Source organism: Penicillium manginii (assembly GCF_028828005.1).
Source record: "Penicillium manginii strain IBT 31320 chromosome Unknown utg000002l:1.0-5564898.0:1.0-5567710.0, whole genome shotgun sequence".
Taxonomy (NCBI): Eukaryota; Fungi; Ascomycota; class Eurotiomycetes; order Eurotiales; family Aspergillaceae; genus Penicillium; species Penicillium manginii.
The window spans coordinates 5,101,773-5,124,808 of NW_026643103.1; the positions used below are offsets into that span (position 1 = coordinate 5,101,773).

The 23,036-nt window shown below is 49.0% G+C and overlaps 9 protein-coding genes across 9 annotated transcripts; 6 read left to right on the plus strand and 3 right to left on the minus strand.

Moving 5' to 3' along the window:
* Nucleotides 1–75: 75 nt before the first annotated feature.
* N7533_003207 (putative raffinose synthase protein Sip1) lies at nucleotides 76–2,896 on the minus strand (the record flags this gene model as incomplete). The annotated part of the gene is made up of 2 exons (XM_057099857.1): nucleotides 76–2,724; nucleotides 2,792–2,896. The coding sequence occupies 2 exons, from the start codon at nucleotides 2,894–2,896 to the stop codon at nucleotides 76–78; spliced, it is 2,754 nt and encodes a 917-aa protein (XP_056964993.1).
* Nucleotides 2,897–3,366: 470 nt separating this feature from the next.
* On the minus strand, nucleotides 3,367–4,641 carry N7533_003208 (zinc-dependent alcohol dehydrogenase family protein; the record flags this gene model as incomplete). The annotated part of the gene is made up of 4 exons (XM_057099858.1): nucleotides 3,367–3,411; nucleotides 3,493–3,939; nucleotides 4,022–4,411; nucleotides 4,480–4,641. The coding sequence occupies 4 exons, from the start codon at nucleotides 4,639–4,641 to the stop codon at nucleotides 3,367–3,369; spliced, it is 1,044 nt and encodes a 347-aa protein (XP_056964994.1).
* Nucleotides 4,642–5,678: 1,037 nt separating this feature from the next.
* On the plus strand, nucleotides 5,679–7,803 carry N7533_003209 (tyrosine--tRNA ligase MSY1; the record flags this gene model as incomplete). Its single annotated transcript, XM_057099859.1, has 5 exons — nucleotides 5,679–5,998; nucleotides 6,088–6,241; nucleotides 6,296–6,582; nucleotides 6,646–6,991; nucleotides 7,048–7,803. The coding sequence occupies 5 exons, from the start codon at nucleotides 5,679–5,681 to the stop codon at nucleotides 7,801–7,803; spliced, it is 1,863 nt and encodes a 620-aa protein (XP_056964995.1).
* Nucleotides 7,804–9,595: 1,792 nt separating this feature from the next.
* On the plus strand, nucleotides 9,596–10,500 carry N7533_003210 (uncharacterized protein; the record flags this gene model as incomplete). The annotated part of the gene is made up of 2 exons (XM_057099860.1): nucleotides 9,596–9,833; nucleotides 9,908–10,500. 2 exons carry the CDS (start codon nucleotides 9,596–9,598, stop codon nucleotides 10,498–10,500), a joined length of 831 nt encoding a protein of 276 aa, XP_056964996.1.
* A 1,392-nt stretch (nucleotides 10,501–11,892) lies between these two features.
* Nucleotides 11,893–12,237, plus strand: N7533_003211 (uncharacterized protein; the record flags this gene model as incomplete). Its single annotated transcript, XM_057099861.1, has 3 exons — nucleotides 11,893–12,027; nucleotides 12,090–12,160; nucleotides 12,222–12,237. 3 exons carry the CDS (start codon nucleotides 11,893–11,895, stop codon nucleotides 12,235–12,237), a joined length of 222 nt encoding a protein of 73 aa, XP_056964997.1.
* Nucleotides 12,238–14,329: 2,092 nt separating this feature from the next.
* N7533_003212 (uncharacterized protein) lies at nucleotides 14,330–15,583 on the plus strand (the record flags this gene model as incomplete). The annotated part of the gene is made up of 1 exon (XM_057099862.1): nucleotides 14,330–15,583. The coding sequence occupies one exon, from the start codon at nucleotides 14,330–14,332 to the stop codon at nucleotides 15,581–15,583; it is 1,254 nt and encodes a 417-aa protein (XP_056964998.1).
* A 568-nt stretch (nucleotides 15,584–16,151) lies between these two features.
* N7533_003213 (mismatch repair ATPase MSH6) lies at nucleotides 16,152–20,039 on the plus strand (the record flags this gene model as incomplete). The annotated part of the gene is made up of 6 exons (XM_057099863.1): nucleotides 16,152–16,478; nucleotides 16,545–16,592; nucleotides 16,657–16,840; nucleotides 16,895–19,012; nucleotides 19,071–19,285; nucleotides 19,350–20,039. The coding sequence occupies 6 exons, from the start codon at nucleotides 16,152–16,154 to the stop codon at nucleotides 20,037–20,039; spliced, it is 3,582 nt and encodes a 1,193-aa protein (XP_056964999.1).
* A 689-nt stretch (nucleotides 20,040–20,728) lies between these two features.
* N7533_003214 (uncharacterized protein) lies at nucleotides 20,729–21,443 on the minus strand (the record flags this gene model as incomplete). Its single annotated transcript, XM_057099864.1, has 3 exons — nucleotides 20,729–20,934; nucleotides 21,007–21,165; nucleotides 21,227–21,443. The coding sequence occupies 3 exons, from the start codon at nucleotides 21,441–21,443 to the stop codon at nucleotides 20,729–20,731; spliced, it is 582 nt and encodes a 193-aa protein (XP_056965000.1).
* Nucleotides 21,444–21,720: 277 nt separating this feature from the next.
* Nucleotides 21,721–22,932, plus strand: N7533_003215 (glutaminyl-peptide cyclotransferase family protein; the record flags this gene model as incomplete). The annotated part of the gene is made up of 1 exon (XM_057099865.1): nucleotides 21,721–22,932. The coding sequence occupies one exon, from the start codon at nucleotides 21,721–21,723 to the stop codon at nucleotides 22,930–22,932; it is 1,212 nt and encodes a 403-aa protein (XP_056965001.1).
* Nucleotides 22,933–23,036: the final 104 nt, after the last annotated feature.

Sequence of the window (23,036 nt, forward strand, 5' to 3'; positions counted from 1 at the left end):
TGTCTGGCTCTATTTAATACTCCTTCAACCATTCAACCCTTGTAAAGGTATGAAATTGTCTCAACCCTCGTACAACTAACCTACGAAGACCTGAATGAGCGCCTCGTTGCTCCACCCACTATCCAACTTCATACACTTCCAAGCACCAAGCACATCAATTGCTAGCACCTTCGAGTTCTCTCCACCGTCCTTCCACACCGTCCTTGGTGGAATTGGTTTCCCTAGAATCATCACCATGAAGTTGCGGTTAATATTCAGGTCTTTGAGATTGGAAAAGTAAACCCCCAATGTCCCCAATGCCTTCAGGTGAATATCGAATCGCAACCGGCCATTCTCCACCAGGTAAATATCAGAACTGACCACTGCAGCCGCGCCTGTCATTTTCCCAAGGAGGCCTAGCACAGCCACATTTGTCAGTGCACCTTCTGACCCAATAGATCGAATTCTCTTATTCAGAGTGAAGGAATAGGTCGGATACGCCGTGAGAATTTCCCATCCCTTATCCTGCAAAACGACCGATACAACTGAGTTATGGTCAGCTAGGTGCATTGGCTCAGTGACCTTGCCACTGGTATGGGCGCGAGTCACATATTGACTGTCGGAGTCTTTGTGGATTCCCGGGAAATCAAGTAAGGAGACCATGCAAGATGTTTCATCGGATTTAAGGTTGAAGAGGCCTAATATTCCGCTGCCGGTCTTTGCCCAGCCTGTATAGCTTCCAACACGCAGGATCTGTCCCTCATTGTAGTCATTGTAGACGTCTATCGTACGGCCGGTGACACTGGGACGCAGAATTACAGTGGTATCTTGGACAGTTGGTGCTGTGATTTGATCCAGAAGCTTTAAATTGTGCTTGCCGGGTTCATCGGTGATGTAGACTGGTCCACCGGATATACATCGTGCAGCAGCGTGGAAGGACGCGTAGGGATGGTCAGTTTGGAACATGTCCCAGTCTGGAAGGGCATTTAGATATCTCGTAAGCAACGAGTTGTGTGCGTTGCAAAAAATATGCCATGGGTGAGAAGCTGGGACCTCTGGGAAGAAGTCGTCTGAGTTTCGGAGCGAAATTGTTGGCTTGTTGTTTGGGAGTTGGGAGTGGAACATTATCTGCGGAACGAGCGACATGGAGGATGTTGATCGACTATTGAAGTGCTTAAGTGAGGCGATTGACCATGCATCTTGATACGAGGTTGTAAATCTCTTCCGATCTTCTGGGTTCACGAGGAGGTCGAGGAAGAATTGGGCGTCCGCTTTCACGGAATCGACGCCGACGGTGTTGAGATAACTATAGAATTCCTCGTAGAATCGTCCAATATCATCGGGATCGATGGCAAGAATCTTGCCCTCAGGGATGTTTTGTGCAATTGGGCCATTGGAGCTGGGGTCTTTGATTTGCACTTCTTTGGTCTTGTACTTTTGAGCGAGATCGCCGTCGGGACTGATTCCACCCCAATACCCGAACAAGGCATGCCAAACCGCCACGTGCTGAATGTTAGGGTGTTTCTGGCGAATCTCGTCGACTGTTCGTTTCAGACCGCGTGGAAAAGCCTTTTCGTTCGCCTCAAACCGCTGCCACCGTCTTCTGAATTGAGACTCGCCTTCGTTGTCGAGACTCTGCCAGTTGTCGTCGATAATCAGATTCGAGATGCTGATACCATGAGACTTCAAAGAATCCAATGATTGGAGCAGTTTTTTCTCTGTTAAATCCTGTCCTAGGCTATTCCAAGTACAGAATGTCAAGCCATCAAACCACTCAGCCAGCCATTGTATCTCTGGATCCTTCTCAACAATGACAATATCATCACCAAGAGGAGATATCGGAGACGTCTCTTCCCAATCATCCATTGAGGATGACTCTGAAAATGGCTTGAGCATCTTTCGCGATTCATAGATTAAAGCACTCATGGCGACTTCGAATTCTTCCGCAACAGCAGCCAACACATTGAATTGAGTGGGGTTAGTATTATCATTCTTGGCTTTGATCACGACCTCGCCGTTATTGCCAGACTGAAAAACCGTCAAGACATCATTGATACCCGAAACTGCTAGCAAAACGAGATTGAGACCATCCTTGCGCAGGAAAGAGCTTAGAATCGCATCTTCTGTCAAGTCAAACCAGTCCCTACCATGTCGCGGCCCAAGCCATGGGCTCCATACCCGCACCAAGGAAAAGTTCCTCATTGTTGACGAAGGGGTTCCGAGGGGGAGAGTACTGATTCCAGATGTCCCATTTGCTGCTGCAGATATATTTCCTGATATTGACCATAACAGAGAACCGGGGGCCTCGCTGGCCCGTGACTCGACCTGGATATCGGGTGAAAGGTTGCTGATATATTTTGCCAGCTCCTCTTTCCGAACTCGAGAGGGGAAATAAGGCGATAGCGCTTTCGTGATCTCGGATTCACGGGCAGTGTATACGATTTCCCCGTCACCAACCGAGTGATGTGGATTTGCCCATTGCCAGCCAGTGTCGGGGCTTGTGCGAAAGCGCACCGTGAATTGTGCATGGCCACCGACTGAGGGGAGTTCAATCTGCCCTGTGAAGATATGGCGATGGCAGCTATATTCTGCGCTGCTCCCACTTAGCAAAGGCACGGCCGACGGTTTGGTTTTGCACAGTGGCAGATCTGTCCAGTCTGGACCGGAGATGTTATGCCAGATTTGTGCTTCCCAAGGTTGATCTGGTAGACATCTGCTTGATTCGATGGTGACTGTGAAGCGCACCTAGTCCGGCCGTTAGTATATTATCTTTTTTTTTTTAATTGTACCAAGGATAGTTGATAGTACTCACCGTATCATCAGGGTCCTTCTCCGACCGTAACTTGTTTTGAGTTCTGGGAAGGCAGGTTAATTGACCCAGTGGTGGGTAGCACGTCACACGGGCGAACAGACCCATCTGGACCGGACGAGCAAAGGTTGTGCTCTAATTTTGCTTAGAATGGCCAAGTCCGATGATGGGGAGATTGGAGGTATTTCTGTCAATCTGCTCACGCATGATCGGATGGGAGGGGTAAGCTCCCCAGAGGATGGAGGACCCAGAGCTCTCGGGTGCAGGGATTAGATTAGCTGTAGCTAGCCGAGTAGTGCTGAGTTGAGAAATCAGCCAGACCAGTCCCGATAGCTGTGAAGTTGACGAATGAGAAAGGTGAGAACTTGAAGGAGAGAGGATCTTGTGATGTGAGGGAAGCAACAGCGGGGAAGCTTCCTCAACGGCTTCGGCTTCTTTGCGCTACACTGCATACATTGCATACACTGAGGGTACCTTACGACCTTCTATCTTCTTTGTAACATGCACATACATTCCAAGGTTTAAAACAGGGTAACTTTTTCCTTTCGATTATTCAATTTGCACTCCCTAATCAATTCCTAGTTGATCTTGACCGCCAGCTTGCCGAAGTGCTTTTGAGCCCACTATTTTACAGTTAGTATATCATGATATCCCCAACAATGATAGAATGGAAGAATCCGAAAGAGTTCGCTCGCTCTGCTTACCATATATTCGTAGGCATCCCGGGTTTCAGCCAGAGTAAAGACCTTTTTGTCCACAACAGGGTGAATATCGTTGGCTTCGATCGCACGAATCATATCCCGCATCAGCTCCTTACTCCCAACATAAACACCGCGAACCGTGCAGATTTTGCTCAGTGTGTCTAAAACGCTGGGCTGATCAGCAGGGCTGACACCGCCCAGGAATCCAATCACACTGATCACTCCCTCAAACTTGATCGCATTGAAGCTTTGCTTCAGGGTTCCGCTTCCGCCGACTTCAATGATGTGATCCACGCCTGCACCCTCTGGGGTCAACGCGCGAGCAGTCTCGCCCCAGTTCGAGTCGGTCTTGTAGTTGATGATGTGATCTGCGCCCAGTTCCTTAAGTTTCTTAGCTTTCTCGTCGGATGAGGTCGTGGCAATCACGGTCGCACCCGCAGCTTTGGCAAACTATTCCCACCAATATCGATTAGCCACTCTCCTCTCTTTAACAACTGGTTGTCAAACTGATATGGGACAAAACATTACTTACCTGAAGAGCGAAAATGCTCACACCGCCAGTTCCCTGGACCAGAACAACCTGACCAGGCTTCAATTGCTTCAGGCCGTACAGCGCATTCCAGCTTGTCAAAGCCGCGCAGGTCAGGGTGCTGTTCTCGATTGGCGATAAGTTCTTCGCGGCCTTGACAAGACCCTTCTCGTTGAAAGTGCCATATTCACGAATGGTGCCGTCGATTACGCCGCCTAGTCCAGTATGTGCTGCGGGGATATCGATCGGGCCATATTGGTGACCCTGGTTAAAGATCGTCGCAACTTGATCGCCTTTCTTGAACTCGGTGACCTTGGAGCCTACCTCAACGACCTCGCCAGCGCCGTCGGAGCCAGGGACCACAGGGAACCCGCAAGGGAAGGGATATTTACCCTGTATTATCAGGTGCCGCAATTAGTGAATCGTCAATCTGGGTTGCTCGATCACGCTGGCCTTCTTACCAAGGGAATGATCAGGTCTCGGTAGTTGAGCGAGGCAGCTTGAAGCTTGACCAACACCTCTGACTCACCGACAGTTGGGATGGGCGCGTCCTTGAAGGCAAGGCCGTCGAAGCCATTGTCCTTGTTCTCGACTACCCATTGCTTCATAGTTGAGGGGGCCATTGTTTCATGCGGTAAGAGATTGTGTGTGAAGAAGTTGGCAATTGCGATGTGTCAAGGAAGGTGAATTGGAATAGGAGGGGCATATGAAGCCTTCTATAAATGCCCGCATATTGACGTAGGCGATCGCCACCGTCACTTCGGACTCGGGCGGATGATTAACTTGAATTCGGGAGTTAGGGATTGTTCCACTGCTGACTACCCAGGTAAGACAGTGTTCGGGCAAAGGAGATGCCGCTCTCGGACACATTTCAATGCTGATCAATCTGGTTCACCCTCACTTTCATCTTCATCTTGGCCATAAACTTTGTTCTTCTATGGCTCATGACGTAAGGAGTATAGTATACCGACATTGAGAAAGAGATAAAGTGATCTACTAGTAGAACTTATGACTAGATACTACTAGTACGAGCATTGCAATAAATAGAGACATAGTATAAGTCAGTAAAATCACGCTTATATCATCTCCACTCTCTCTTATCTCTATACCTACCTAGATAGGTACTAACTAACTAGTAGTATGTTGCTTGGACTCTGTGATGTTGCAATTGTGGTCCCATTCGGCGTTCGGCTTTTGAAAACCTTGGTCGGATTGAACTTACCCGTGCAGAATATCAAAACACAGATTACTTTGGAGATTTCGCTTTTGCTTTGACTTTTTGTTCTCATTATCCTCTTCATTCGGCGGAGCGAAGCTCCGGGGTCTGAAAACATGGGCCCACTGGGATTTCTCTTGGCGGTAAGAGTTACCCCATAGGAAGTTCAAGTTGCAGGATGAGAAATGCTGGCAGTAAGTATAGAGGGCTTTTTGACAAATTATAGCCATTGGATATACTTCACAAAATATCTCAAACAATTCTAGATCTACTAGTTAGTTAGTATACCTATTGTATAGGATGCAGGGTCAAATGGATTAACGATGATCCGCTTATCGCGACAATCTCGGAGTTGGCCTGATCGCCGGTCATTTTTGGTGTCCGCGACTCAGCCCTTCCATTCAAACGCTCTTCCTCCTAACTCGTTTCACATCAACCGGTCCCATGCGGCCTCGGTCAACACCTCTGGTCCGCGCGACTTGTCGCAACGCGCCACTCCCTCGAATTGCGACATGCGGAGCACGTAGCTTCGCCGCAGCATCGCAAACAAATCCGCTCCGCTGCGAGACCCGTCGCCCGGCTCTGTTTTTTCAGCAATCCCAGTGCACACCACAGCAAAAGAGGTTGATCACGCAACAATGGCTGAAGCGTGTTCAAGATGGGAAGGATGAGTGGGCTCGGCATGCGGAGGAGATTAAGGAAGGCAAGAGGAAGAACTTTGCGGCCCACCTGGAAGAACGCGGGTTGATTCATGATGTTGTTGGGTATGTTGCAAGCTGGAATTTGGCCAGGATTCCCTTCTACATGACTGGATTGGAAAACAAGTACTAATTGATCGTTCCTATATCTCTAGAGAGCGCGATTTGCTTCATCAAGTGTTCACCGAGAAGAGGGCCGGTATCTATGTCGGAATTGACCCTACGGCGCCCTCTATGCACGTTGGACATATGTTGCCGTTCATGGTTCTGGCTTGGGGATATGTTTGGGGCTTGCCTGTCACATTTTTGGTAAGTTTCCTTTTACCCCATAGTCCCTTGAAATGCCCGGCTGACGTATAATAGTTGGGCGGTGCTACATCTCGAGTTGGTGACCCTACAGGTCGACTGAAGGGCCGCGAAAAGGTCCACACCTCGATTCGCAAGGCAAACATGGCTAGCATGCACATGCAATTGAAGAAGCTGGGCACTAGCATTGAGCACTACGGCAAGAGACATGGTTATCAGAAAAAGGCTATCTGGAGGCGAGCCTTGGTCAACAATAACACATGGTGGAACTCAATGCCTTTCATTGAGGTCCTGCGCGATCTGGGCGCCTTCACCAGGCTGGGGCCCATGCTCGGTCGAGACACGTGAGTCTAAACTCTGGAATTTGGTTATTTGGGTTATTCAGTTGAACTAACAATTTTATTCAGTGTCAAGAACCGAATGAACCAGGGTGATGGTATGTCTTTTGCTGAGTTCTCCTACCCCCTTCTCCAGGGCTGGGACTGGTGGAACCTGTTCCAGAAGGGTACTCAAGTGCAAGTCGGTGGATCTGATCAGTATGGAAACATCCTGTTCGGTATGGATGCCGTCAAGTCAATTAGTCGCAACACTGCCGATGAACAAGTCCGTAATCCTTTGGACTCGGAATTGGACCGACCCATTGGCTTTACAACGCCTCTTTTGACGGCTTCGTCTGGAGAGAAGTTCGGAAAGTCTGCCGGTAATGCTATTTGGCTCGACAAGAGCATGACTACCACCTTTGAGCTTTACCAGGTTAGTTAACTTGTTCCATCCAGCTTCTATTTTCTCTAGAGCTAACTATTTACCAGTTCTTTGTCCGCACCCCTGATGACACTGTGGAACGCTACCTGAAGTTGTTCACCTTCATCCCCCTGCCTGAGATCGCCTCCCTCATGGCCGAGCAAAACGCCGATCCGTCAAAGCGCCTCGCACAGCACAAGCTAGCCTACGAGTTTGTCGAGCTGGTCCACGGCAAGGAGGAGGCTGATGCCGTATCTCTCCAACATCGCCAGTTATTCCGCCCTCGGTCCTCGATCGGCGAACCCTCGCCTATGCCCAAGACATCGACCCAAGGTGGCAACCCCCAATCGCCCTTGACCGGAATGACGACCCCCCAGTCGGGAAACCCCTACGCCTCGCAGACCAACTTTGCCAACATGCCCAATGCCAAGGTTACCCTCCCGCGATCTTTGGTGTACAACCAGACCTTTAACAAGGTTCTGTGGTCCGCCGGCCTTGTCTCTTCCAAGGGCGAGGGCCACCGCGTTATCACGAATAACGGTGCCTACGTCGGAAGCCGTCCTGGAGACAGTGGTCCGATGTCTGACGACCTTGCCTTCACTCCTATCCGTGTCTGGCCTGCCGAGAAGACCAAGGAGTTTGTTCTCAATGATGATCTGATCATGTTGAAGCTTGGCAAGTGGAAGTTCAAGATGGTTCAGATCATCAGCGACGAAGAGTTCCGTGCCCAGGGTCTGACTGCGCCTGGTTGGGAAGAGGCTGAAGCTGTGGCTGAGCCGACTGAGCCGACTGAGCCGACCGAGCCCACCGAGCCCACCAAATGAGGCAAACACAGGGATTATTCCATCTCCACTTCATACTTGTATCATAATCATGTACAATAATCGATCTGTATAGTAAAAGTATTATCAATAAAGCGCCCAGCATGTTGGGCCCACCCAAGAACTATGCCTCGATAGATATTGATTATTTGGTTCCGAATCAAATACTTGACATATTACACTAAAACTTGAAGTCATAGTAGTACTAGTACTAGTACTAGGGTCACACCCCAGGGCTAGGGATACCAAGCCCTGGAGCGCAAGGCTGTGGGGGCCGTATCTATGGATCCCACTGCGGCTCGGACCGTTCAAACATGCTGGGAACTTCCCTTCCGTCCACCTTGACAGCTTCATCACCCGGGCGCTAACCTTGCATAACTAGGTAACCGCCACGCTAAAAATAGCTTCCATGGTGGCGGAGGAAAGTATTCTGTTGTCTAACTCCTGCCACCAGTGTTGGTAGTTACTAGTGTCGGCGATAGTATGTTTCAGCCCAGGTTGAGCTCAGCCACTTACACAGCTACTGCTAGGTAGATCCGTTCCTTCTGGCAGTTTGGTCAGGCCAAAAAATGACAGATGAAACATTATTTAGGAGCCATTATTGGTAAGATCGGCCGCAAATTAACCAAGGTTGCCCAGGTGGTAACAGACACTAAGGCGGCTGTAAGCGAGGTTTCTCAAGCCAGCAACCCGGATTTTACAACCTCTCTCCTCTAGGTCCAGAATTCTTCTGGAAGACTATGATTTACACCTTCATACTCTGTATATCAGGGCTTCAAAGTCATGCTAGGTCCACTCTTCCCCGCCTCTTTGGTCTTTTTTGTTTTGATCTGTGGCTCTCTGGCGGTGGTCCTTCCGCAACGAAATAAAACCATCACGGTTCCGGAGGATGTCACCTATCACCAGGAGTCAGGGAATATTTGCACACCAGCCTCCTGGACCGATTTTGTTTCGTTTTTCTTTGGCAACTATATATCTCATGCCGCGACAGTGGTCACGTTTCCAGGGGAGCCCACACGCATTAAAACCATCAACATGGTGCTGGCGGTCTTCTTTCCCTGTATTGGGGCAGGCCGCGGCCTTATGGCCATTTTGAGACGCACAGTCTTCCTAAAGAATCCTCTTCAGCGAGCACTCCATTCGCAAGCCTTGTGTATGGTAGTTCGCTCGCGTGACTGGACACCAATGCCTGGCGATTCAGTGCGCTCAATATCATTCATGCCTGGTGTATCACCCGTAAAAGAGATATACATGAATCTTTATCATCAACTTGGTATGCTTTACAATGAGTTTACAGATTTCATCTCGCTGATCCCGATTAGATGCTAATCGCAAATCATACGATAAATATATCAAAAAACTGTGAGATACAAACATCATCCGGGTTGTCAATACCCTCCGAGTCTCTAATATTCTTCTCAGTGAAAATTATCGAGGACTTTTCAGAGTAAGCATTGAATCACCTCCCTGGATGATTTGGCCATCTTCCAAAACGCATTGGTTCCTGAATCTTATCCCGCCGGGTTACAAAGTCTGTGCAAATTACGATTTGCCCACTGGCTATGCGTTAGCTTATGTGCCGCCGAATGCCATTGTACAACCTACCTCTTCTGGAGATGGAAACGAATCTCCACACTGGAAGTCAAATATAGTGTCCTCTACTAGTCTTGCATCTCCATTGATCGCCATCGCACAAATTTTCTATGCATCGGCCACTCTCTATCAGTCTCGAGGTGACCAAATTGCTCGATATGGATACGCTGCCTTTGGTTTCACCGTATTGCCATATCTAATCATGTCATTCGTCAATCTCCTTGGTCGTGTTCTCACTCCCACATATTCAGACCTCTATCTGGTTCAAACTGAAATCATGGATGAGGCCATTCAACGCGGGGGACATTTTGAAAACATAGTGGGCTCGCTCTTGAGTGATCCTTTGCCAGTCAAAGATTTGTTTGTGTTTTCTGGAGTTTTCAAAAACCAGCACCATGGTCTGTGGGAATTTCAACTATCGTCTAAGGTTTACTCTTCCGGTGAGATTGAGCCATCTACCAAGGAGAGGTTGAGATCAGCACCAACGAATGATACAATGAACCAAGTGGCAAAGGGAGACACCCACCCCCATCGAAACTGTCCTCGGAGGATACAGCTACATCTTCTGCCGAATCAAAAAAGGAAGACGATGAAGAAGATGAAAATGTCCTTATTTGCCCGAGATGCTACAACTTCCAAGTTTCGGAGAACAAGGAACTGCCTCGCGTTCTCAAAGGGAAGAAAATTCGCTCAGGCTACATTCTGTTTTCCATTTCTTTACTGATCATTGTCACAACGCCTCTTCTGGTCATTGGCGTGATGTCCCGTTTCGAGCCTGGTGGAAGCACAATAGCTCAGAGAGTTTGGATCTTGGGCTGGCTTTTGGTGGGAATGGCGGCAATCAACAATCCCTTTTGCGTTGATTTGATTTTCATTGGAATCGATAACGTTAAATCCCGTCTGATTCATAGACGATATCTGAAAGCTCGCGAGTCAGGCCCTAGCCACCGAGAAAGAAGACACTACCGGCAGGGAATCAAGATCTACCTCAGCTTGGTAATGTGGATCTGCGTATATCTTGGGCTTCTGGCCACACCAGCTATTGGCCGGTTTGTTGTGGTTGGCCAAATGCTCCGTGAATATGGTTCGTGTATCAGCCTTGAATGACCTCACACAACGTTCCCAATATGATTCACTCCATCTCCAACCTTTAGTATCTACTAGTCGATAGAGGTGTCGTCGACGTTCCAGGAATCTTCCGCCCTGTTCTCCTTGGTCAAGCCATCAACTTGAGTATAATTTCATCCACTCTATCCTCAGTTCAACGAAAGCACTAGGATTTATTAGGCGGTGCTTTGGTGTCCCTACGTAGTGAGAATTATCGGGGGCTCATTATGAATTTCGAGCGGGAGCACCCATTCCCTCCAAGCGATGCTGGTAAAATGGCTGTGGCTGTGGCGGTGAGCTTGGGTAAGTAGTATATACGCTTGATTCCTAACAAAACAGGCTAGTATATGCAAAACCTGAAGGAGTAGGGGTTTGCGCTAGTCCACAATTTCCTCGCGGGTAGACTATTCTTAGTATGTCGCTAAGTGCGAGATCTTAAAAACCTGGCACTTGCACTTGCACTTTTCCGGCTGTGTGCCTCGGATTTTCTCAACATTTCAAGTTGTTTTAAATGTCGCTCCACTTGATTCAAAGGGCGAGTTCACTCAACTCCAAGGCTAGTGACGAAGACCCGCTACCCAGGTGGGATGGATTTCCCTGCCAAGATATAAATTTTTATTATCAAGTCACCTACAACCGTGGAACACTCTCGAAAGTTATACTACCCATAGCACAGGGGTATTTACGGGAAATTAAATTGCCCATCTATTGATCTGCCTGATATGACTAATGCATTTTGCCCTCATGTTGAACCTCGGCGGGGGCGCCGATTCCCTCTAAGCGATGCTGATAACCCGGCTGTGGCGGTCAAGGTGCAGCTGAGCTTGGGTAGTATACGGCACAGGGGCTGATGGAATGTTTCAGAGCCTATGCACTATCAATTCGCTTATCTCCACCATTGCCTCATTGAACGTGGAGCATCGTACTCAAATCCTGCAAGATTCCGCCTCAGACAACCGATCAAACGGGGCAACTTCAACGTCTTTCAGCCCTAACAGTAGGAAGATCGGAAATCGGACACTACGCAATGCCCTGTCCCTCAAAAATGTGGAGAGAATCAAGATTCCATATTTCCAGCCCCGCCATAGCAAGATTACCTCACGTAAGAGAAACGGTGTCAGCGAATCCGCAGCGGGTGTGCTGTCTAGCCCTATAATCGGCCAGGGACCACCAAGCTTTTCGGCTCCACCTATGACGTGGCTTGGCGCACGAGTTTCCAGGCAGCCAAGATTAAGTATACTAATTTGCTGACCATGTGGTTTTCCCCTATTTATTTGTCGTGGTTGAGCTACGGATCTCTCTTCTTCTCCTTTGATTCCTTTCTTTCCAGTTAATTACTAGTGTCAACATTCAACCTCCAAACCCCCTTACTTGAACCTATAAGACTCCATCATGTTCGACGCTATCAAGAACTGGTTCTCCCCGGCCAATGAGTCGGCCCCTGAATCTCAGTGGGATGCCCGCACTGTCCAGGTTCAGCAGCCCGGCAGCCCTGCCGCTATGAACGAGGCCGTCAGCCAACAGCCGGTACGCTCTATCATCAAAAACAATCTAAACCGTCTGGAAAGCAAAATACTGACGTCCAACAGCAAGGTCCTGAGGGCATGAGCCAAGTCCACATGCGCGGTGGCGGTGAAGAGGGTGATGTCTGCTGTGGAGTGTGAGTAGTACCATCTCTATTCCAGGCACCGGGAGCTACCGGATGCTACCGGGTTGTAAAGTCGCACTGTTTACTAACAAAGAGTTGTTTAGCTGCGCCGGTCTCTGCTGCTTCGAGTGCTGCGAGTGCTGCTGCTAGATTTAGAAATCCTATTTTTAGGGCTCGCTTCTGATCCTCTTCAGTCTTTTTTACTATGAGTCTTTTTTTTTTTTGCATCGATTCCGAAATTATGAGCAAGTGCGCTGTGGAGCACGGCTGTTTATATCCCATTTTTATTTCAATGTGAATACAATCCTGTTAGAAATGTACCGTTTTTCTACAATTTTGTTGTACTTTTCTTCCAGACCTTCTCAATGAGCCTTCAGAAACCCAGTGGGGTGGGGTATAAGGGGTGTGTGGGTTCCCAGCCCTTTGGATTATTTCGGCAAGGGTGGGCCTCCGTTTCTGGTGCATATTTTCTTATGTACCCCATAGTATTATGTATACTATTATAATAGCAGCAGTTATCTGAGATAGGTTGAACACCATGACTGCACAGTATATCATTCTAGCAAGATCTTTCCCGGTGGATTGATACGAAGCAGCTACGAACAAAAGCAACAGCATAACCATTTATACAATAAGTGGGACAAGAGTGTCACCGTCATCGACTTGGACATTCTGATTGAAATTTACTCTGTTCCCTAGACCTTTCATTTATAGTACACAAAAAGCACCACGTGAATCATGCCCAAGCAAGAAACTGGGAACGTCGGTGGAATTTGAGGCGAAGAAGCAATTGAAACGCGCGGGTACCCAATGCGGGGAAACAATCTGACGGGTTCGTGGGGGCCATGTGCAGTCAGCGACTCAAAGCACTTTGCACAGTCAGTCAGTCACTTCATATCGAAGCCTCTCCAAGGACCCCGGGAAAGAGCTTGAAATTGTCTTGATTTGTTCACTATAACTGAGAAGAGGTAATCGATTGATACGTTAAGAGATATGCCAAGTGGCATCTGGGTTTGTTGTTCTTGTGGTGGAACTGGAAATGAAGATCTGGCGCCGGAACGATGTCCAATTTGCAGTCATAGTCGATGTGATAGCTGCTTCGACGAGGTCAGCACTTTGTAACCCTGGAATCCTACACCCCGAAGCAACCAGCTGACGGTTGATTCATCGCAGTTGAGGCCGTTTGATACATATGAAAATAACCTTACTTTAGACTTGGAAGATCAATCCCTACGTTTGGCAGTGCAACACACGGCACACAGGGAGAGATTTACGAACTGTATTGCTTTTGAAAGAGTTGCAGACTGCATGGAGAATATTTTGATATTCCACGGACAACGGTGGCAGGTAATCTTTGCTCTAAACTGGAACATATGGAGTTTTGTGGAGTCGCAGCTTCGCGGCTCCTGGGACTTGAAAAATGTTCTTGTTTTGAGCGGAGAAGTCAATGCAGCGTATGCAACAACATGTGAGGAATACATCAGGTTTGCATGGGGAGAATGGGGATTGGATATCTTCCGATCTCTTGTTGATATATGTCAGAATTCTGGTAAGCCGTCTGTTTTTTCTAGAGCTCATTTCTGGCTCTGCTATCAGCGATGCTTGGTGCATTGTGTGATTATAAGCCATAGTTGATGGGAAAGTCATTCTCCAGCATACATCAAGTATCGACTGTTTGACTGCATTTTGCTTAGCTTACGCCATATAGGATCAACTGGAACTCGAGTACACAATAATCTTGTATGCGAGATGAGCTGCACACAGGATTCTTACCCAGTGATAATTGCGGAAGGAAGAGGTGAAGATGTCTGTTTGTTGGCCACTTTGATGACATGGGTAGTTGCAGCCTTTCAAGAGCACCCAGAGGGGGTATTCAGGCTACCTATAGTACATTACTCGCAGTCTTTGGTGATGGAAAATCCCGAGCTTTCAGCGAGACTCAATGAAGGACATATTTCCGATTTTCCAGAAAATCGAAAGGTTGGATATACCATCTCACACCAGGAAATAACGCCTGTCAGGTCTCAGCAAGGCTCTTGTTGGATTGCTTTATTCAAAAATTGTCTTATGGCTCAAGGGTATCCTGTGCCTGAAAGAACAAAAGAGCTTGGGGTGGAGATCCCTTTGGAGATTCTGATCCAACTCAGCAGGATATCTTATTCATTGGAGTTACCACAAGGGATGATTCTCAAAGGCTATTCCACGATGCTCATACCCACCTGGGCCCTCGGGCAAGGCAACGACAGCCTCCAGTGGCACTTCATGGGATCTCAAAGGCCTGGGGAATATATATCTGCAGATTCTATACCTCCAGATCTCAGACGGACCATACGCGACCTCGAAGTCAGTAGTATCCACGACCGGCGAACCTTTGTGGGATATTGTAGCGAAGCATACATTCACGTGGGTACACGAGATTCAGGATTCGAAAATATTACCTTGTCACAGGCGGAATGCAGCTCGACAGCCGTACGCATTGGTCGAGAGATAAACCCTACAATTGGTACGGGAGGTCTGGGTATCCTTAGAGGTGGGATTGGCGCCAAAGTCATTTTCACGAAGGGGTTGTTCGCCCCGATCGAAGAAGAGGAGACTTGTTTAGAAGATAGGGTGCTCAACTCAAAGGATAACGGCTGCATCATCTATGACACAGAGAAGAAAACCGGTTTCATGATCCCAGAGTTGAATTCTGTCCTTCTCATTGCTCACATGTGGGCCTCGAGACAATCAAACAGCAATCAACTTTTAAAAATCATGCCCTTTATTCCACCCACTACAACGGGTGGACAAGCTGCGTTAAAGATAGTGATGGAAAATTCAAATCTAATCCTGCGCGAAGAGTATGCCGACGAAAAGAAGTTATTTTTCATCACCAAACTGAAAGACGTATTTCGCGCACTGGAGAGGAGAAAAGAACAGCAGAGAATCGTGCAGGAAAATACGATTCGCATAATTGAGCGACATTGGGTTCGAGGCTGGGAAATCTGTGATATTGCTGCCTGCAAACCATCAAATGAGAAGAGAGTCAAACTGCCACTTAGTGCGGACGATTCATGGCATAAGATTCCTCGTGACAATCCCGATATGATTGTTCTGCTATGCAAGGGCATGGCCGATGCGATTCGACCGGGCCCAAACACAGTCTGTCAAGCATGGTACCCTCTTCCTCAAGAAAATTATCTCATGGCAAGTGCGGAATGCGTCAAGTTGCTATCTGAGAAGCACGGAGGTACGAAGGGGAAGCCGAGACTCGCGGCGAAGCTTTACTTGAAGGTCCCAAAGAGCAATAGTATCTTGGGTGATTGCGAGGCTAGTGTTGACGGTGGGTGCAATCATGCCCAGTCCCTGAGTAAAAATCCACCGGATAATGAAGTGTTCTTGAAGAATGGCGCCATCATTTTTGGGAAGAGCATGGGCCGGAAGTACCGTAGCTGATAGGGAGGAATTGGATTGATTCAAGGGTAGCTAGATGAAGATTTACATCCTGGAATTTTCACTACCAGAATAACGCTTGATGGGACTATTGACACTGCTCATGAAGATATAATTTCTTTTAATCGTAGATATATTTTGGCATCTGATGGGCTATAGTAGCATGGTGTTCTCGTCGGGTTTAAAGCCACTAGGTGCACTGAGCAATCAGGATAGTAAAATATTTGATCAAGTATATTTAATTTCAACCGAATATCATTATCCTTATACACAGTATCGCTCTGTCTCTCCCAGAAAGCTGTGACATGATGTGATTATAATAATGAAATGTGATAGATCAGCTGAAAAGAGGCTGACTAACCCTCACCGCGAGCACCCTGCTTTACGCGTCGACGCGATGCGCGATCTTATCGTCTCCGACTTAATTTCCCATCGCTTCCACTGGGTATCCCCTTTCAAAGTCTTACAGTCCCAGCCATTCCCTTTTAATTCATACTATACCAGCATGCCCTGAGCCCTTCTTTACAGCGACAAGTCCCTCTTTATATCAAATCGCCTCCAATTGACCACAATGGCCAAAGGAGACGCCTCCTCGCCAACTGGCCCACCATCCTCCGCGTTGAAACGAACCACCCCGAGTGCCCAGAACATGAAAAGCCAGAAGTCTATTCTGGGATTTTTCCAGAAGTCATCTCCCGCGACACCCTCTAGTGCTAAAGCGAAACCCCGCGAGCCCGCCTCCTCTCCAGCCCAACGAGCCTCCGAACAACGTAGTGCTAGTACTACAAAACCTAAAGAAAAGAGAAGCTTCTCTAGCTTTGCACAGGACTTGACTCCTGTGCCGAGTAGTGATTTGCCCATCCCGGACGAAGATGAGGAAAATGCGGATGTTGTCAAGGTGCGTTTGTTTGCATTTTGCACCCGTTGCTCCATCCTCCGCATCACTGACACTTGCTCCTGTTAGACTGGAGGCGACACAGCCCCGGATGCAATAATGACCCCTTCACGTCGCGTATGTCTATTTCTCAAATTCGTCAAGATAAAGTCTTCTCGTACTAACAATCGTGTCTGACTAGACCAAGAAGAAGCAGGTCAGCTATAAGGAATCTGACTCTGAAGGCGAGGACGATGATGAAGCTATCTTCCGTCCCAGCCGAAGGAACGGCGCCGGAGGTCGTGCCGCGAAGCGCCAAAAGACTGTGGTAGAAAGTGAAGATGAGTTCGAAGCTGGCGCAGAGGATGGTGGATACTCGGACGATGGTTTGTTTCTACCCTGCCCAGGGATACCTCATGTATATTGCTGACCATGACCAGAGATGGACGACTTTGTTGTTGCCGATGACTCCGACGAAGACGTTGCCCCCGCGAAGAAACGAAAGCGATCAGCTCCCCAATCTGCGCGCAAGAGCTCCAATCAATCCTCCTCGCTTCCACCACCCCCGCCGGCCGACGAGGACCTTGACATTGAGCTCCCCGAAAGCTCGGGGGGAACTGCTCTTAAGTGGAAATTTGACCCCGAAAGTACAGAGCCTCGGAAAGAGCGTGAAAAGATCACCAAAGCTCCCGCGAGCACGAAGAAGGAAAAGGCTCATGTCAGAGACCCCGAGGAGCGATACCCTTGGCTTGCCAACCCAATGGATATCGACAAGAACCCCCCTGGTCATCCCGATTTCGATCCTCGAACAATCTACATTCCTCCTCTCGCCTGGTCCCGCTTCTCACCGTTCGAGAAGCAATACTGGGAAATCAAGCAGAAGTTCTGGGATACTGTTGTCTTTTTCAAGAAGGGAAAATTTTACGAGCTTTACGAGAATGATGCTACCATTGGCCATCAATTGTTTGACCTCAAACTTACGGACAGAGTGAACATGCGCATGGTCGGTGTTCCCGAAATGAGCTTGGCTCACTGGGCGAACCAATTTGTTGCCAAAGGCTACAAGATTGCTCGTGTAGATCAGTCCGAGTCCGCACTGGGCAAAGAGATGCGTGAGCGGGATGGAAAGAAACCTGGCAAGGAAGACAAGATCATCAAGCGCGAACTGGCATGTGTCCTCACTGCTGGTACACTTGTTGAAGGCTCTATGCTTCAGGATGATATGTCCACATACTGCGTTGCCATCAAGGAAGCCATTGTTGATGATCTGCCTGCATTCGGCCTATCTTTTGTCGATACGGCGACGGGTCAGTTCTTCATCTCCGAGTTTGTTGACGATGTGGACATGACCAAGTTCGAGACCTTCGTCGCACAAACTCGCCCGCAAGAACTATTGCTCGAAAAAGGTTGCGTCTCGCACAAGATGTTGCGCATTCTGAAAAACAACACCGGTCCCACCACCCTATGGAACTACATGAAACCCGGCAGAGAGTTTTGGGAAGCAGACATTACACTAAAGGAGCTGGATGCTAGCGATTATTTTGTGTCTCAAGATGATGATAATATTAAGGCTTGGCCGGAGACTTTACGTCAAGCACGCGAGAAGGAGCTTCTCATGTCTGCATTTGGTGCTCTGACTCAATACCTGCGCCTCTTGAAGATCGAACGAGACCTGATTACCATTGGCAACTTCACATGGTATGATCCGATCAAGAAGTCTTCCAGCTTGGTGTTGGACGGTCAAACTTTGATCAACATGGAGATCTTTGCCAATTCATTCGATGGAGGTGTGGATGGTACACTATTCCAACTCCTCAACAAGTGTATCACGCCCTTTGGCAAGCGCCTGTTCAAACAATGGGTCTGCCACCCATTGATGGACTCGAAGAGAATCAATGCGAGATTGGATGCTGTCGACTCTTTGAACGCGGACCCCAGTGTCCGGGACCAATTCTCCTCGCAACTGACTAAGATGCCTGATCTAGAGCGGCTGATTTCTCGTGTTCACGCGGGAGTCTGCAAGGCTCAAGATTTTGTCCGTGTTCTCGAGGGATTCGAACAGATCGATTATACTATGGGTCTTCTGAAAGATAGTGGTTCTGGCGAGGGAATCATCGGTCAATTGATCTCAGCTATGCCCGACATGACCGAGCTGCTGGAATACTGGAAGACCGCATTCGATCGTCCCAAGGCCAAGGAGAATGGAGTCCTTGTTCCAGAGACTGGCGTGGAAAGTGATTTCGACCAATCGCAAGAAACAATCGATCAGCTTCATAAGGATCTCGATAACATTCTGAAGAAAGCACGCCGTGATCTGGGGTCAACTGCCATTTGCTACCGTGACAATGGCAAGGAGATCTACCAGCTTGAGGTCCCAATCAAGGTCAAGAATATTCCGAAGGACTGGAATCAGATGTCTGCCACCAAGCAGGTCAAGCGTTACTATTACCCCGAGCTTCGAAGTGCCATCCGTAAACTCCAGGAGGCCCAAGAAACGCACGGCCAAATCGTGAAAGAAGTTGCCGGTCGTTTCCATGCCCGATTCGATGAACATTATGGTACATGGCTGGCCGCTGTTCGCGTCATTTCCCAACTGAGACTGTCTGATCAGTCTAGCCAAGGCCTCCGCATCCCTGGGCCAACCAAGCTGCCGTCCAGTGTTTGTCGATGAGGAGCGAAGCGTCTTGGAATTCGAGGAGTTGCGCCACCCCTGCCTTCTTTCTTCCGTTGAAGACTTCATCCCCAACGATGTTCAGCTCGGCGGCAACCGTGCCAATATTGACTTATTGACCGGAGCCAACGCTGCCGGCAAGTCAACACTTCTCCGAATGGTAACTACTGGCCCCCCTACCCCATTTATTCCGATAAAAACGGACTAACAAAAAACCCCTCCAGACTTGCGTCGCCGTGATCATGGCCCAGATCGGTTGCTACCTCCCCTGTCAATCCGCCCGACTGACTCCAGTGGACCGAATCATGTCACGCCTAGGAGCCAACGACAACATTTTCGCCGCACAATCAACCTTCTTCGTCGAGCTCTCGGAGACGAAAAAGATTCTCTCCGAAGCAACGCCGCGCTCGCTGGTTATCCTCGACGAGCTTGGTCGTGGAACCAGCTCCTACGATGGTGTCGCAGTCGCACAGGCCGTCCTGCACCACATCGCCACCCACATCGGCGCGATGGGTTTCTTCGCAACGCACTACCACTCCCTCGCAACCGAATTCGAGGGCCACCCAGAAATCACTCCGAAGCGTATGGCCATCCAAGTCGATGAGGCCGAGCGTCGCGTGACCTTCCTTTACAAGCTCGAGGACGGTGTTGCAGAGGGTAGTTTCGGTATGCACTGCGCGGCTATGTGTGGCATTTCAAATAAGGTCATCGAGTGTGCCGAGCAGGCAGCTAAGCAATGGGAGCATACGAGTAGACTTAAGGAGAGTCTCGAGCGCCGGAAGGGCGGTGGGTATGTTGGTCTCGGGTGGTGGAGCGATGTTGCCTGGGCTCTGCGCGAGTCTTCGGGCGAGGATGATGCTGCTATTGCCGATCATGGTCTGGAGGTGCTGCGAAAAGCTATTGAGGCTTTGTGAGGTGCTTCGTGATTTACTTCACGCTATGCTGTTGTCCTTGTTTTACAATTTCTCACCACTCTATTTTTCTCATTGTCAGATATCTCGGTTAAATGGCGTTCTTAATGGGTGTTATTTGTTAAATTCATGACATTATTCTCAATTATTCATACAATCTAAAGTTGATGCTCCGTATGTGCTGTGTTAATCAAATCCAACCTGGTTACCTTCTCCACCGATAAATCCCCATGGGTGCCTTGACTAGCAAGGACGGCCCCCTCGGTACTAGTATAAAAAGCAAACTTTCACGACAAAACTCACCTCGACCTACGATACACCTGGGCATGTCGTTTCCTAGGTCTCTTGAAGACCAGAAGAAAGGCTTGTATATATCGAGATCTCTAATAATACAAAGGTGAGGTAGATGCAAAGTATCATACAATCATAGAAACAACCAAATCAACTCCCCGGGGTCGGAGACTCTCCCAATCCCCTACGACAATGCTAGCGTCTTGAAGTCTGGCTCTGAATCCGCTTATAGATAGCCGGCCATAACTCAGGGTAAAAAGCCGTAGTCTGTCGCCCTGGTTGACTCTGCTCCGCCGTGAAGAACTGAGCCGGAGCCTTCGTTCGATACCAGGGTAATGGGGTGGATTTTGTGTTGAGGAAAGTAACGGGCCGAACGGGGTGTTTGTCTGTGATCAAGTCACCTAGACGGACGGTTGTTTGGCGGGGATGGTGTTCCATCGCATTGTGTTCATGTACAGGATTGCATTGGGCGGGAGATCCTTCGCATAGTGCACGGCCATTTCTCGTGATTTCCGTGCGAAGGCGGGTAAGGCTAGATGCACGAAATTGACATAGGGAGCGGAGACGTATGCGAATGAGAGCATGGGGATTGCGCCGCCAATTATGACTTTGGGATTCTGTTAGTACTAGCACAGAGTTGGGGAAGAGCTGTGCAGTGTAGACGGCATTCGGCACTCACCTAGTGGGGTCATCCATTGCTGGCTCTCATCGGCCCAGCAAGCCGGAGCTACAATAAAGCATGCAGCGCCGAAGAGAAAAATTGTGGTTACTCGAAGCATTCCCAGAAACATGGATCGGCCGGTTCCTCCATAGTAAACCAGAATACGCTCCGGTGGCCCTGTAACCCCAGAGTTAGCATATCGACCTCGTCTCGCGGCCATGAAACCTTTCTGTCCCACCTTTTCGAATAGTTGTTTTGACGGACTCCGCGGAAGATGTTATTGTGGTTGATTGAGGGGTGGTGCCTGCGACGGTCTTCGGCACAGGTGCTTTTGGGGCATTGCGCTGGGATGGAAGCGGGGCTTGAGTCTTGAAGCGTAGCCAGACTCGACTGCGCAGGTCGCGCTGAGCTGATCTGGGCAAAGCGCGCAGTGCTGGATGTAGAAGAATGCGCATTGAATGAGTGGATTGAATTGAGGTCAACTATTTGGAGAAGAAGGTAAACTATATGAGAGCAAGTCTAGCCACTTTCTGGCAGCTCAGACCGCCCGCCGATCTCCCCGGGCTTTGTTGCTTCTCTCCGCTCCTCCGTTTCCTCATGTTTTTGAGTCTCTCCTGGTTTCGGTTTCAATTCTGTACTTATATTGCTCATCCCAGCCGGTCTGGTTTCTTTGTCACCTCCCATGAAGTCATGAACAGCTAGGTGACTTCTCCTCTTATCGCCATTGACGCCATGTCTCCGGCTTATCGTGGCTTCATCGGCCACTTCTTCCTCGCTCTCTGCTTGTTCCTCCTGCTACTCCCCGGATATGCCTATGAGAAACTCTCCGATGAGTCTTTGAACTCCCTTCCTCGCGCCAGTGAAGATTACGACATCCATAAAGGCCCCCTCCTCTCCCCGATCCTCCGCACTCGCGTTCCAGGCACAGAAGGCCACGAAGCTGTCCTCGAACACTTCGCCAACTTCTTTCGAACAACATTACCGAAATGGAACATTGAACTACAGAACTCGACTTCCACAACCCCGATATCTGAGGGCAAGGAAGTCCCCTTTGTCAATTTCATTGCCTCGCGCGATCCGCCAGGCACCCCGATTGGAGATGTCGGACGGTTGACATTGGTCGCGCATTACGATAGCAAACTCACGCCCACGGGATTTATCGGTGCCATTGATAGCGCGGCCCCATGTGCAATTCTCATGCATGCCATGCGCACCATTGATGTGGCCCTGGATGCCAAATGGGCCGCGATGCGTGCCGAGGGACTGGACCCGTCTCTTGAGGACGAACATGGCATCCAGGTCCTCTTCCTGGATGGTGAAGAAGCTTTCGACCACTGGACGGATACAGACTCTCTATACGGTGCGCGTGCTCTGGCCTCGAACTGGAGTTCGGAATTCTACCCGGCGATGTCAACCTACAAAACACCTCTTTCATCCATCGAACTTTTCGTTCTCCTTGACCTCCTTGGCTCCAAAGCCCCTAATATCCAATCGTATTACCAGACCACCCACTGGGCATATCAAAGCCTTGCCCAGGCCGAGGCGCGTTTACGTTCTCTGGGCCGGATGAAGACCACTTCAGATCAGCATTGGTTCCCTGATGCAAAGAAGAACTCGCATGATGTTATCCCCCTTGGCGGAATCTCGGATGACCATCTTCCATTTTTGGCGCGCGGCGTGGAAGTTCTGCATATCATTGACTTCGCTCCCTTCAAGGGCTTTCCGCCTGTTTGGCATACTCTTGACGATGACGCGGAGCATCTTGATATGGCCACGGTGGAAGACTGGGGTCTAATCATCACTGCTTTTGCGGCCGAGTGGATGGAGTTGGAAGGGTACTTGGAATTTGGGCAGCAGACGGAATCGCAATCGAAATCGCGCCGAGACGAAGATCTTGAGCTTGAGGCAGAGGCTATCCGTCTCAACAAGAAGACCGAGTTGTAAGCCTTCTCCATATTTCCATTGTCATGTCCGCTCGCTGCTTTGCGAGATTTTACCTCGCGATTTTGTTTTATACCCAGTAAATCATTTTGAGCCACTATAGCACT